General features: G+C 40.4%; 1 protein-coding gene across 1 annotated transcript in view; it reads left to right on the forward strand.

Moving 5' to 3' along the window:
- The window catches only part of necab3 (N-terminal EF-hand calcium binding protein 3), a gene marked incomplete at both ends in the record, with an annotated part of 33,074 nt that overhangs the window by 14,063 nt on the left and 6,011 nt on the right, over positions 1 to 13,000 (forward strand). Inside the window, 6 exons of the mRNA XM_079157152.1 lie at positions 1,417 to 1,442; positions 3,416 to 3,513; positions 5,014 to 5,150; positions 8,375 to 8,496; positions 9,866 to 9,945; positions 12,070 to 12,123. Of these exons, the coding sequence (XP_079013278.1) occupies positions 1,417 to 1,442; positions 3,416 to 3,513; positions 5,014 to 5,150; positions 8,375 to 8,496; positions 9,866 to 9,945; positions 12,070 to 12,123 (517 nt within the window). The remainder of the gene's footprint in view (positions 1 to 1,416; positions 1,443 to 3,415; positions 3,514 to 5,013; positions 5,151 to 8,374; positions 8,497 to 9,865; positions 9,946 to 12,069; positions 12,124 to 13,000) is intronic.

Here is a 13,000-nt window from a genome sequence, read left to right on the forward strand (position 1 = left end):
ACTGGTCTGCAGATGATGTTTAACTCACTGCAGCCACAGAGGAAAAGACCATTTCTCCCCTGTCGTGGTATATGTGATGCTTGCTATCCTTTCTTTAAAGCCAGTTCTCTGTCATCTTTGCGAGATTCAAGATTTGTATTCATGAGACATTTGCAACCTTTTTTTCTTCATCACATGCTTCTTTTTTACGGACCAATGCTGAAAGACTGAGCCGGACTTTGTAACTGTCAAATCCTTTGTATCAGCACAGGTGAAATAATACATTCACTGTGATTGTCAAGTCTCTGTGTTAGTCTCACAGGACGGCACTTGCCAGCATAAACAAACCCACGCACGAGCACAATGAGATGCATCGATTAGCTTACTTTGTATGTTTTTCTTTTGTACACCGAACCAATTAGAGTGAGGATAGTGTCTGGCTACAATAACAACTCTGCTTTTAATGCTTTTAATGTTTTGTTGTGGCGCCAGTTCTTCCATCACTGTGTGATAAATTGCTTTTGGACATGCTGTTACGCTGGGACCGATGGGACACACCAGCCCTCAGACCTCTGTGACCACGCTCCAAGCTTTGAGGCAATTGGCATGAACAGAGCTCTGATGCCTAATTAAAGTACACTCTTGTGCTGAATAACAGTACTTTTAATTATATAATATCACTTCTGAGACAACAAAAAAAAGTCACATAGCAGAGACAATATACTCCTCTCCATTGAAAATATATTGTCTTTGCTCATTGTAATGATAGCCTGCAACAGAGATGTGTCGACACTCATTACTATCAAAATGGAAATTTACAACCGACAAAAAAAAACAAGCATTGTTTTTACCACAGAGGCTGTGTGAGCTTTCTAATAACACAAGCCGTTACACACTTATCGTCTGCATCTGATAGGGAAAATGACCCGTACAGTGCCAGTAAAGCAACACAGGGATTTTTCATATCTGCAACAATTAAGTCTCCAATGTAGACATGGTAGACAAAGGACGTGTCTATCTCAATGTTTTTATGACTGTGGAGCGAGTTCAAAAGAAAATGCAATTTGTTGACACATGGCCGTTTTCAGAAAAAGTTCCATGTTTTGTTTTTATATAAAGTAGAAAAATCTCTAGGCCACAGACATCAAGTATATAAATAGGATAATACTTTCATCAATGACAATAGATAGTGACTTAACAGATATTTATTTCAATAAAAATCTTCGATATTGCTTTAACATGCAGTCTTTCTATCAAGAAAACTATATTCTAAGCTGTTCATATTACACACGTGGTTTTAGCACTGCAGTCTTTTCTGTGTCCTTCTTGGGCTAATATTGTAACATTCACACCGTTTGGAGCCACACAGTTTATCTAGCAGACTTTGAATTTCCATAATTCATTTTCTCAATACCTTTATCTCCTCTTGTGTTACAGCAATCTGGATACTGGCAAGCTATCAGGTTGGTGGGAAAGTGCTTTGTCTGATTAATAAGTTGTCGTTGTATTTTAATTTCTGTAAAACTGCTCTCTTTATCAACATCAGTGATCTTTGTCTTATTGTGGGTCCATATTTTTAAGTGAGCATGGAAAAACTTTCAAGCAATACTTTCACATTTTGGTAAATGTGCTTGATGAGAAAACTGACTGTAGAACGTTAGATTAGCTTAGCATAAATACTGGAAACAGATGGAGACGGCTCAACAGTGCAACGTGTTGTTTTCACACTTGACTTTAGCGCGAATTAAACAAATGAGACTCCCATCCATCCATCAATCCACTACCCAGAACCACTTAACCTTTTCAGAGTTCGCGGGGGGGGGGTGAAGCCGTTCCCAGCTGAAATTGGGCGAAGGCAGCTTACACCTTGGGGATGTCCCAGACTAACGCTGGGCCAAATGAAACATAACACGTTTATTTGTACGTTTTAGAGTCGGCTTACACCATCGTCCAAAGCTGATCAGAATGGCCACACTCAAAGGACGATATAAGCCATCATAGAGTTATGGGAGATATCGGAAAGGTGCCAGGAGGGGAGGTTTCCGAAGCTATCAACTATCACACAGACACAGTGCTTTCGTCCAGGAGACCGCTGTTTGTGTCCAGCGTGAAAACTAAAAGTAAACGTTAACTTTTTGGTCACACGAGTCGCTAGTCACATGATTCACGTGAGTGGTTTGTCACGTGACTCATAGTCACGTAAATTGTAAGTCAGTCAAGTTAACGTCAATCGCACTCTTTCCAAACCAAACTAAGTGGTTTTGTTGCCTAACCTAACTTCATGTGAAAACAGGAGTTCATTTTGGGAAGACAGTCACGTCACAAGCATATGTTGACGGCAGAGGGGTACGTAGAGCATAATAGTTTGAAGCTTAGCTGCAGTATTTGATGCATTGGGGTGAGAATGTGTTGCACAGACACAAGAGTGGTATCACTTGTCTCATTCAACTCCTCTCTTCTTCTCTGCTTTTAGATATTTTGGGAGTTGAAAAAGTACTAAAATATACTGCAACCAACAACACCGCCACCACCATCCACAACTCTGAAAAACACAGAAAAATAAAATGGCACAGATCTATTGACCTCATTTTTAGCAACTTAAAAATGCATGTGAGTGTCAGATGGCCTGAATGAAGCGAAGAAATGGGGCAGAGACCCTTTAATACCAATAGTACCCAGAATAAAACCTCTGCATAATTGATTGAATGGAAATGGCATCTTTTCCATCTGACGTCAATAGAAGTTGACTGTTTTCCATGACAGAATGTTCCGCTTGTCTCAGATTTAGTTCACTAGTCGTGCCGTGGTCTTCTTTTTTGACCATGTGTTTCTAAGAGGTGTTATTCAGGTGGATAGCTTAATTGAATCTTGAGAGCAGTGTAAAAGGTGTTGCTGATCCATTAGCCTTGGATATGTGAGTGCACATTGAGTACAGTCTCTGGTTGTAGTAAAATTAGGTTTTTAATTAAGAACGGTCTAAGATCTAAGTCGTTCTCTGTTTTCCTGGTTTGGTTTTAAGCACTTTCACCACACAATTACCTTGATTATTTAAATACGTTTTAATATTAATGGCATTTGGAGGAGTTTCTTTATCAGTTGTTTATTTTTGATTTCAAATTAATCCTTAAAGCTTCTCTCACCAACTGTACGTGGCCGAGCTACTGTTATAAGACGAGGTGATTAATATGATGGTAAATCAACACAGTATGGGGAGCATTGAGTGTTATTGACATGTGAACATCAAATGCTTCCATCTCGACTTGTTAATAAAACTAAAGATGGCTATTTTTACCCATGTCTACGACCTCACTGCCTTTGTCATGGCCTTCTTTTAATTGGAATCCGTCATGGCAACATACAAGAGTTTGTCTCCAAACTGTCATGACTGTCATGACTTTACAACGACACTGACAGCTTGTTTTCTGTCTCCTATTAGATTACTTCTCTGAGCACCTGGGGGAGTATCTCAATGTACTTTCATCTCTGGAGAGCCTGAATGTTGCCATTTTGAAGGCGATGGATAAAACTAAAGAGGTAAGTTTTTAGATTTCATAGGAATTTGCTTTAAATCAAGCTTCTGTTGTTCAAAAGCACACATGCACAAAGTCGGGGGTCTGTGCTACAAATATGCTTAGTTTTGTGCTGAGAGGAAACACTGACACGCACAGATGGAGCCAATGCTGCGCCAAGTTTCCCAAAAGTGATGAGTTAACAAAAGAGGAATAAAAAACACTTCAGTCACACACACTTCCAGTACATTACCAGTGTTTTAAGCTTGATTTTACAGGAATAGTCCAACACTGTGGGAAATATGCACAGCTGGCCTCGCTCTGTCCAATGGTAAAGAAATCTGCCTATCTATTACCTATCTTGTTTGCTTACATACGAGACATAACGTGTTATTAAGTAGCTAAATTGGACAGAGCCAGGCTAGCTGTCTCCCATTGTTTGCAGTCGTTGTGCTAAGCTAAGCTAACAGGCTGTTGGTGGTAGTCTCTGCTGTACAAGTTAAGAGAGTGGTATCAATATTCTCATCTAACTCTCGGCGAGAAGGTAAATAGGCATATTTCCCAAAGCGTAGGACTATTCCTATAAGACTCATTGGATAAGTCTTAGTAGGATAAAGATAAGGAACATGTACAGTTGGTCCAAAATGTGAGGTATTCTTTGAAATGTTATCTCTCTGATTTCTGCAAATAGCTTTGTGTTGGAGAGACTTGCCAGATCTGTATTTTAGCATTATATGAATTTGAATCATGTTGCTACTGCAGAAAACTATTCACTTGACATTCCAGTGTGGTCAAAACTCCAAAGAAGCCTAACGTTTTGCTTCCCAGTAAATACATCATTTAGTTTTTAAATCGCTTCGGGACTTTGTTTTTAAGGTAACAGCTTTGAATCAGTGATTTCATTCGTAATACCACAGGACAAAAAGCAACGCTTGTTAAACGAGAAGAGGAGAGGAGATGAGTGCTGAATAATTATGCATCCTGTCTTAATTAGATCACCTTGTTCCTCTGTTCTGGCTCTTTTTTAAAGCTGTCAGATTGGGGAAATCCATAGAGCATTGTGCAAACGCTAGTTAACAGCTGTGGTCTGTCACGGAGTGCTCTGGATCATAATCACATGATGCATTTTCAGTTGAGGCTGCTGGCCATTGTAAGTTTGAACAAGGAGCTACTGCAATGCTACTTCATCTGCACATTGCATGAATAAGACTCCTTTGAGAGTGAGTAATCACGTTTGTGTTTGGGGAATCGAGCAGCAATTATGCTGAAGTTCCTCCACCTTGGAATTTGAATGTGCGGTACTGAATAATTTATGCATTCCGATAAATAATTAGTCCATTTAATTGCCGCTGTTACACATTTCACAAGTAGGCCTACCTGTTGTTGTTTTGGAGAAGCTACCAAATTCTCTCTCTCTCTCTCTCTCTCTCTCCCCATCTCTGTCTGTCTCTGACATGCTTTTACATTCTTGTTTCTTCTGTGTGAGCGTCATGTGCTTTGACCTCTCCTTCTGTGTGTCTCTCAGGAGTACCAGGGTTCCAGTGTGTTGGGCCAGTTTGTCACCAGGTTCATGCTAAGAGAGACGTCCAGTCAGCTACAGTCCCTACAGAGGTCCCTGCAGTGTGCCATGGAGGCTGTGGAGGAGCAGAGCAGCCCTGCCCCGTTAGTACTGCAATATGACACGTCTGTACTGATATTATCTACACTACACGATGGTCTTCAACGATACTCACCCTAATGAAGGCCTTAATAAAGAGGATTGACATAAAGAGGATTTTTCAAGTTAGCTGACAAGATTCTGATTGGCTATCGGGTCTCTAGGTTAATAAACCAGGACAAAATAAGACCTGTGTGTACATTCAATGCCAAAGCAGGAAGTAATGTGATGTTAAAAAACAGTTAATTGTGTTTTTCTGTAACCATGAAGGTGCTTCAACTTCAACAAACCTCAAAGAAAGACCACGTCCGTTCTCATAAACCCAAATTTTACTTTCTGGTCTACTTTTTTAAGTAGACCAGAAAACGTCTGAGTGTGGCAACTACACAATAAAACCTCTTGTTTTTTTATTATCATTTATTTAACAAGAATGGTCCTGTTGAGATTCAATATCCCTCCTGCCAGGGAATCCTGCTCAAGATGGGCAGCAAGAAACAAGTTTTATGTTGGACTATATACCAAAACACAACAAGAAAAACAACTCACAGGAATCAGAGGCTAAAATACATTGTTTGGTAAAAAGCAATTTCTAAACATGAAAAGAGAGGGTAAAGATTTACCCAGCTCTGTTTGAATGATTGGGACGGTGAGGATAATTTTCTTTTTGTTACCTAATGTTGTGGCAGGATATATATTCAAGTATTATTCAAGTATTATTTTTCGTTGTCTTCTATGAAGTATAAAAACCAGAGGAAATGGCACTCTGCATACATAACACTGTAAGCAGTAAGACACAACACGGTGTCCACATACACAAAAACGATGGAGGTGCAGAACGCCAAAGGTTCCTGCTGATGTCTGAGGACGGATGGAGAGAATAGTCAATTAGTTCGAATTACTTATATGGAAATCATCCATAGCTTTGCCAGATCACTATCAGCAAAGCACAACACTTTGCTAAATATACTGTACTTTGTTCCTCTACTACACCATTCTATCAAAATCATTGCAGGAAAGCAGCCCTATAAAGCATAGCAGCACGACTACTATGCTGTTAAAAATGAAAATGTTGTCAGTGAAGTCAGCCTTGGTCTGCGCAGAAAGGAATTCCAACTAATCAGTGCTCCCAGAAGCCTTTTGTTTACATTCTCACAGTAATTCAAACAGTCGCCTCACTAATAGGCAGACTGCTTGAAATTCAATATTTCTGTCAGAGAGCCTGACTTTCGAATAAATGTAAATGGAGCTCATGCTAAAAAAAACAGATCCAAATTGCTGCCACCAATTTGGGATTTGGTAAACCACTGCGCGAAGGGACACAGTCCCCGTGGGAAATAAAAAAAAACCTGCACTTTATACTTTTCTCTATATGATGTGGTTCATCAAAGACCTCGGCATTGGCCCCCGCATTTCTTTGATGCATCACCTATTAAAGAAATCCAATGCAGAAGATGCTCAGAGGAACAATCCGTCAAGAACCTTTTGATGAGTAGAAATCTATCTCACCACAGGTCAATACCATGACCAGTGGCTTTCACACACTTTCAAGCGACTGTTGACTATTTTGAATAACAAAGATGCTTCCTCCACTTCCCGCGGCCACCCAATTTGCTTAACTTGCAGCTGAGGTTGTCTGTTCCGCTGCGTGTGTCTCTCTCCCCTCTGGGTGCCACACTGGCAGTATTATTGGAAATAATGGAGTGAATATAGCCAAGGTGAATTATTGCGATGGGACTGGGGGAGGCAGAGGGGGAGCAGAATGTGAAAGGATGATACAGAACAAGTGAGTCATAGAGAAAGAGAAAGCAAAAGAAAGATGAATACAAAAATTAAATGAATGTCTGATATAAAAGGAATGAGAGAAGGGGGGGGGGGGGGCGTACACAAGGACAAGATGAGGATCTTTTTGTCCCCAAATAACTCTTTTTTAAGATTGTATAAACAGTTATGGATGTTGGAAAGAGAAAGGGGGCGTGTGGCAGGCCGGGAGGGGCTGAATTAGAGCCATATTCAGTTGGCAACAAACAAAAAGCTTATTTCTCTCCCCTCTGCTTCCCTGCAGTGAATGTATAGGGCTGTTGCAGTGGCCTTTGGGCTCCAGGCTGTTCTCAGCATGAAAACCTCCTAGCAATGCGCTCCCTCTGCGCCATCAGCATGATGCTGCACACACACACTCACACACACACACACACACACACACACACACACACACACACACACACACACACACACACACACACACACACACACACACAACATACAGAGAGGCACACGCTAACATGAAAAAACAAATGTGTGGGGGCAGTTCGAGACATTGAGACACACACGAGTGAAATCACAGTATGCACACACACACACACAGTCTCAAGGGTCACACTCTCATAACTGCCCTTGACACTATGCATTTACAGGCAGCAAACACCTTCCATGTACGACAGAGCTGTGTGTGTGTGTGTGTGTGTGTGTGGGAGGGTTTTACCTGTCTTGTGGGGACATTAATCTGATTACATAGTCACATTGTGGGGACTCACTTTCTTTTTGGACAAAATGGGAACAACTGCATGTACGCATAACATTAATCATAACATTTTAGGGAGAAGACTTGGTTTAAGGTTAGTGTAAGGATTAGGATTAGGCTAGGTAGTGGTTAAAACTACAAATCTCCAGGAAATAAATGTTAGTCAATGTAATGGCCCCAAAATTAATGAAAACAAGACTATGTGTAGGTGTGTATGTGTTTGTGTGTGAATATTCGAGTGGGTAAGTGCAAGGGCTCATCCTCCTTAACACCTAGCCTGTGGGTTAATAAGCAGTGGTGTGTATCTGGCCTTTCTCTAAATGTTTTCACCTCTATTCTGGACACTTCCTGTATGGATCTTGTGTCTCTGCACCATTGACTGCACTCTGTCTCTGTCTCTGTCTCTATCTCTATCTCTATTTCTCTCTCTCTCTCTCTCTCTATCTCAGGCATGAACCTATCTCCGTTTCTGATTTGAATCAATTATTAATGCATCCTTCCTTACCTCTCTCTGCTATTCTCTTGCACCCTCTCTCCCTATCTACTCTCTTTCCTCCTTAGTTTCCTCTTCTTTAGTCCCTTGTGTGGCTACCTCTGTCCGCCCTATCTTCAATTTCTGTTTTATTTATTTTTTTACCACACACCCCTCTGACAGCTGCTGTCTTTCTCTCTCATGTTTGTCTCCCTGGGTCTCCACCGCTGTCATTGCAGAAGAGAGGTAAAGGCACCGGAGCTGACAGCAGTACAGAAGAATGGCAGGCGGTGCGGTCGGAGGATCCATAATAACCTGTGCATGTCCCCATCAGATCCCTGCTCTAGCATCCTGACCACAGGTAGACTATCATATTATAATAAAACTTTTTTTCATCATTTTAATTACCCCATGATGATGCAACTTTGTGAACACCAAATCCGTAAAAGCAAGCAAAAGAAACCTTGCTGTCAAAAAATAAATATCCACCGACCGGTCACCATTTTCTTACCTTGTGAGCGTCCCTCTTGTGCAGACGAGAACCCATGTTCGTAGTCTCAATCATTCCGGGAGAGACGATGCCCTTGCTGGGTTATAACCCGCCAACAGTGAGTCCACATCAATGCTGACTTAACCAGCTGCACTTACCAAACATTTGAAACGCCGTTTCGTGTTTATCGGGAAACACATAGCGTTAACACATGTGAAACACAGAAAATATCAAATGTAGTTCCGTATGATTTACCGTAAACATTCATACTCGTATACTGACAAATTAAGAAAAACATTTGATGTGTAATGTTATATGTGTAGCAAGCATTTTTTTCCAAATGTTTATACATATTTGTAAAGCCTTTTGACAGTATGCAACTTTTGTTATAGTAGAATGTTGATAAATCTGAAAGCCATGAAGTATTGTGTTTGCAAGTACAGTAGCTAACTACAGTAGCATGCTGACACATAAGTAACATTAGCTCGCTAACAGCTCACTTTTCCCATCCCATCATGCTTTTAGTTATCAACTGCACCCCTGGTAGACATAGGGTGCTAAAATGATCCTTTGACATGTAGAAATCTGATATTTTTAGTTTGATACTTAGGACTTTTCAGTACTTGGTTGCATATTGTGGAGGCGATTGTTTTTCCCTCTGGTGGGCGTGATTTCCACCGTGTGACGGGGTTTCGCTGTAACTCTATTGTGTCAATTTCTGCCTGCTTGAACAAATGACACCATTCTATAAATCGATATTTCAAACACCATGATGACACTCCCACCAAAGCACATCAACAATGAAATGTACTTATTGTCACCCCTTGGGGAAACGTGTTCAGTGGTGTACATGAATCATTCATCACTGTCATTACAAGTATTGGGCATAATTAGAAGCGTCTGTAAGCTCTCTCTGAGGGCTCTTTTCCCTTACTAAGATCATATTGACATTTTCTAGAGACAAATATTTCATGTTGAGCCTCATTTATTTTCTTCTTCACTGATGGAAGCCATCTGTTTTGAGAAGACTGAATGGGGTCTTTTGACATCAATCAAATGATAAACACAGAAAGGAAAGTCTCAGCGATGTCTTCTTAGTCCAAAGTATATATCAATAGTAAAAAGCCTACTTTTATTTGTACCACTACTCAAATCCAGTCAGTTGTAGTATGCAGAATGGACTGGGACAGTTTTAATTGTTGTCGGATATTCTGATGATTAAGTGTTGTGGTGTCTGCAGGTGTGTGCATGGAAGATGGAGAGAACTGGTGCTCTCAAATCAACAGGCTGCAGCAACTGCTGGATAAACTGGAGTGCCAGGTATGAAGCGGTTCCTTCTGTATATTTTACAAGGTCAAAAGGTTCATTTATTGTCATTGTACAACACGGTTTCGCAACGAAATTTTGTTTGTAGTCCCTACATAAGAAAACCACATAAAAAAAAACTATATCATAGGGTGGATGACGATGGAGAATACATTTAGGAGTCTCGCAGCCTGAGGAAAGAAGCTGCTCAGAAATTTTGCAGGTATGGCAGCAGGGTGAACAGGCTTTGGCTGGGGTGGGTGTTGTCTTTTAATATCCTTTGGGCTCTTTGCAGGCACCTCTTGTCACCAATATCACTGATGCTCGGTAGATGGGTACCAATGATGTTCTGGGCAGTTTTGATCACCCGCTGTAGAGCCCTCCTATCCCGGGCCGTGCATATCCCCTGCCAGTTTGTAATGTCTCTAGTGAGGATGCTTTCTATTTAAAGCAGAATACAGATTTAATCTGAAAGGTTTTTGCAAATATGAGCACAAAGCTTTAATATGTTGATCCTCTGGTCCCCCATAGCTTTAAGGCATTAATGTTCCATGAATACAAATACAGTGTGTAGCAGCCATCCCCATTAACATGATTAAGTTTGTTGAACAGGTCATGGAATGAATTTAATAGGAAATAACAAATTATGGAGAAAATATGCAAAACAGTAACGCCAAATGCACTAGCTTTTCAACCATTTTGGGGCACAGAATTATTAATATGTTTAGAACAATGAGAAGTACACAGTTGGGCTACACACACAGCGCTGCAGGTTGTGCATATCTCTACCTGTAAACCTGCCTGCAAAACTACAAGATTACTTAGAACACGTGGATTTCACTTGAATACTTCATGTTCTGTTTTCATTATCATGTCCGGGACAAGGTGTCAGCTTAGTGCTTGAATGGTTTCAGCCGTGATGTGGAAAACAACAAGCCTGCTTGAACAGACCTACTGTGTTTCCAGTTGTTTAGGTCTTTACTGTCTATTGTGTCAAATATTGTTCATTTGTATTCAACTTCGCACTGGCAGCGTAATTCAGAGCATGTCTTTGTACGTTTGTGATGATCAAAATGAGCGAAGGGTGCACTGGAAGCATGTAAAAACGGTGCTTTTTCGAAGAGGAGTTCAGCAGATCTGTGTATCTGTCAAGCGCAGAGCACAGTCACCTCTCTACCTCTCATTCTGTATCCTGTGACCCATTCTTGCTACTATGTCTCAAAACTTCTTCACACTCCTGCCACATCTTCTGCTCCATCTCATTCTCTCTCTGCCAGTTGTTTTCTAGATTAACTCCTGTTATTCCCATCTTTTGATCTTCACTCTTCCTCTCCTTTCAGTCGCTCTCAAAGCAATATTCTCACACTAGCCCTCCGTTCCACCGACCTAGAGGGACTCAGAGTGCAATATCGAAAGCAATTCATAACCTGCAGCATGTTCTGAGTGCAATATCCATCCCCACACTTCAACGGCAGCAGCATCACACACACCTTCTGTCCACTTTTCTCCCTTTCTTTGCTCTCTCAAATGCTTCAGAATGAGTTTTAAGCCTCAAAGGTTATGTTCTCTGTGTAAAACACACACACACACACACAAGCAATAACCATAACCTTTAAGATGGAAAGCTCAATCTGTTTTATCACATTTGTTGTATTTCATTATTCACAACATCATACATTCATAGACTACGTGCTGTATATAGCCTACAGGTATGGTTGAAAGAAAGAAATCATGTGCGGTGAATTACACGTTTCTACTTGTTTTTCTTCTCTGTAGTGTTGCAAAGGCTGACTTCATCCCATCATCCTGCTACTTTCATATTACATATTTAGCTATAAGAAACACAATGGCATTATTGAATGAATAGATGTAACCTTTATAGCCCCGTAGGGAATGTGTACTGCACAAAGACCATTGACAAATGCCAATTCACGTCCAATGCAAGTTAAGTGAAATATGTATAAAGGAAAATTCTGGTGTTTACCAAATTGTTTTTGTCATGACTTTCAAAAGAATACTGATTCAATCCGAAAATCTGAAGTGTGATAAAGAAAGAAAACGATGCCCATACCTCTTGCATCACCAGATGTTCAACAGAGCCAAGAACATCTTCTCATATTTGTTACCTTCTTGTTTCAGGGTCCCAAGTTGGAGCCAATGAAAGAGGACACACTGGCCAGCACGTACAAGTCTGTAAGTCAGCACTGATATAAGAATTTTACCTACTGGCCGAAATAAAAAAAGCAACGACTAAACATTTTATTTTATGGCAGGTAGTATTTATTGAGCATTGAGCTTTTCGTCATTAAAGTAGAATTGCTTAATTACGTAGACCTCAGGCTGCCACATACAGGATGTTATTAAAGCGAGGTGTGAAAAGGTTGCTAATTACACAGAATTTATTCTTATTTTGACATTTTATAGGATAATTAGGGTTATATAGCCACACACACACTCACAGAGGAACAAAAAATATTATCCAAACTAAATGTTACCGACAGCATTTTAGAGCAATCAACCACAGTGAGGGCTTTGCATTGTAATGTTAAAATGTGACACGTATCTCACCATAACACCATAACAGCAGATAGCTGTCTAACTCATTCCAGCTATGAAAATCAATATATGACAAGATGAAATGGTGTTCCACATGAAGCAAGCAAGGGCCACTTTTTGTCAAAGCTCACCTTGAGACAAGATTGGGTAAATGATTATTGTTCTGAATTTGTGTCCGAGTGTCTTTGACATGTTCACACGCGGACAAAAGAAGTTAGACAGGTGAGAGTGCCAGTGAACTGTATTGTTAGGGGGAACTATGGTGACACTTATGTCAAAGTATTTCTAACAGCCACAGCAAAGTGAAGTCTGTTTTCACAAGTTTCAGTCCTTGACAAAAGGAAAATGATGGAAAGAGCAATGTTTGTGTTTCTCTGTTTCTTCTAGGATTTTAGAATAAGCCTTCCAAAATGAAACCCAGGAAAAAGCAAACATTTGAATAAGGGCTTGTGACAAAATACACACAGGATCCATCCATAAACCCCTGTCCTTTTTCACTGTGTATTCCCATGCA

This window comes from Pholis gunnellus, assembly GCF_910591455.1.
Source record: "Pholis gunnellus genome assembly, chromosome: 3".
NCBI classification, from domain to species: Eukaryota; Metazoa; Chordata; class Actinopteri; order Perciformes; family Pholidae; genus Pholis; species Pholis gunnellus.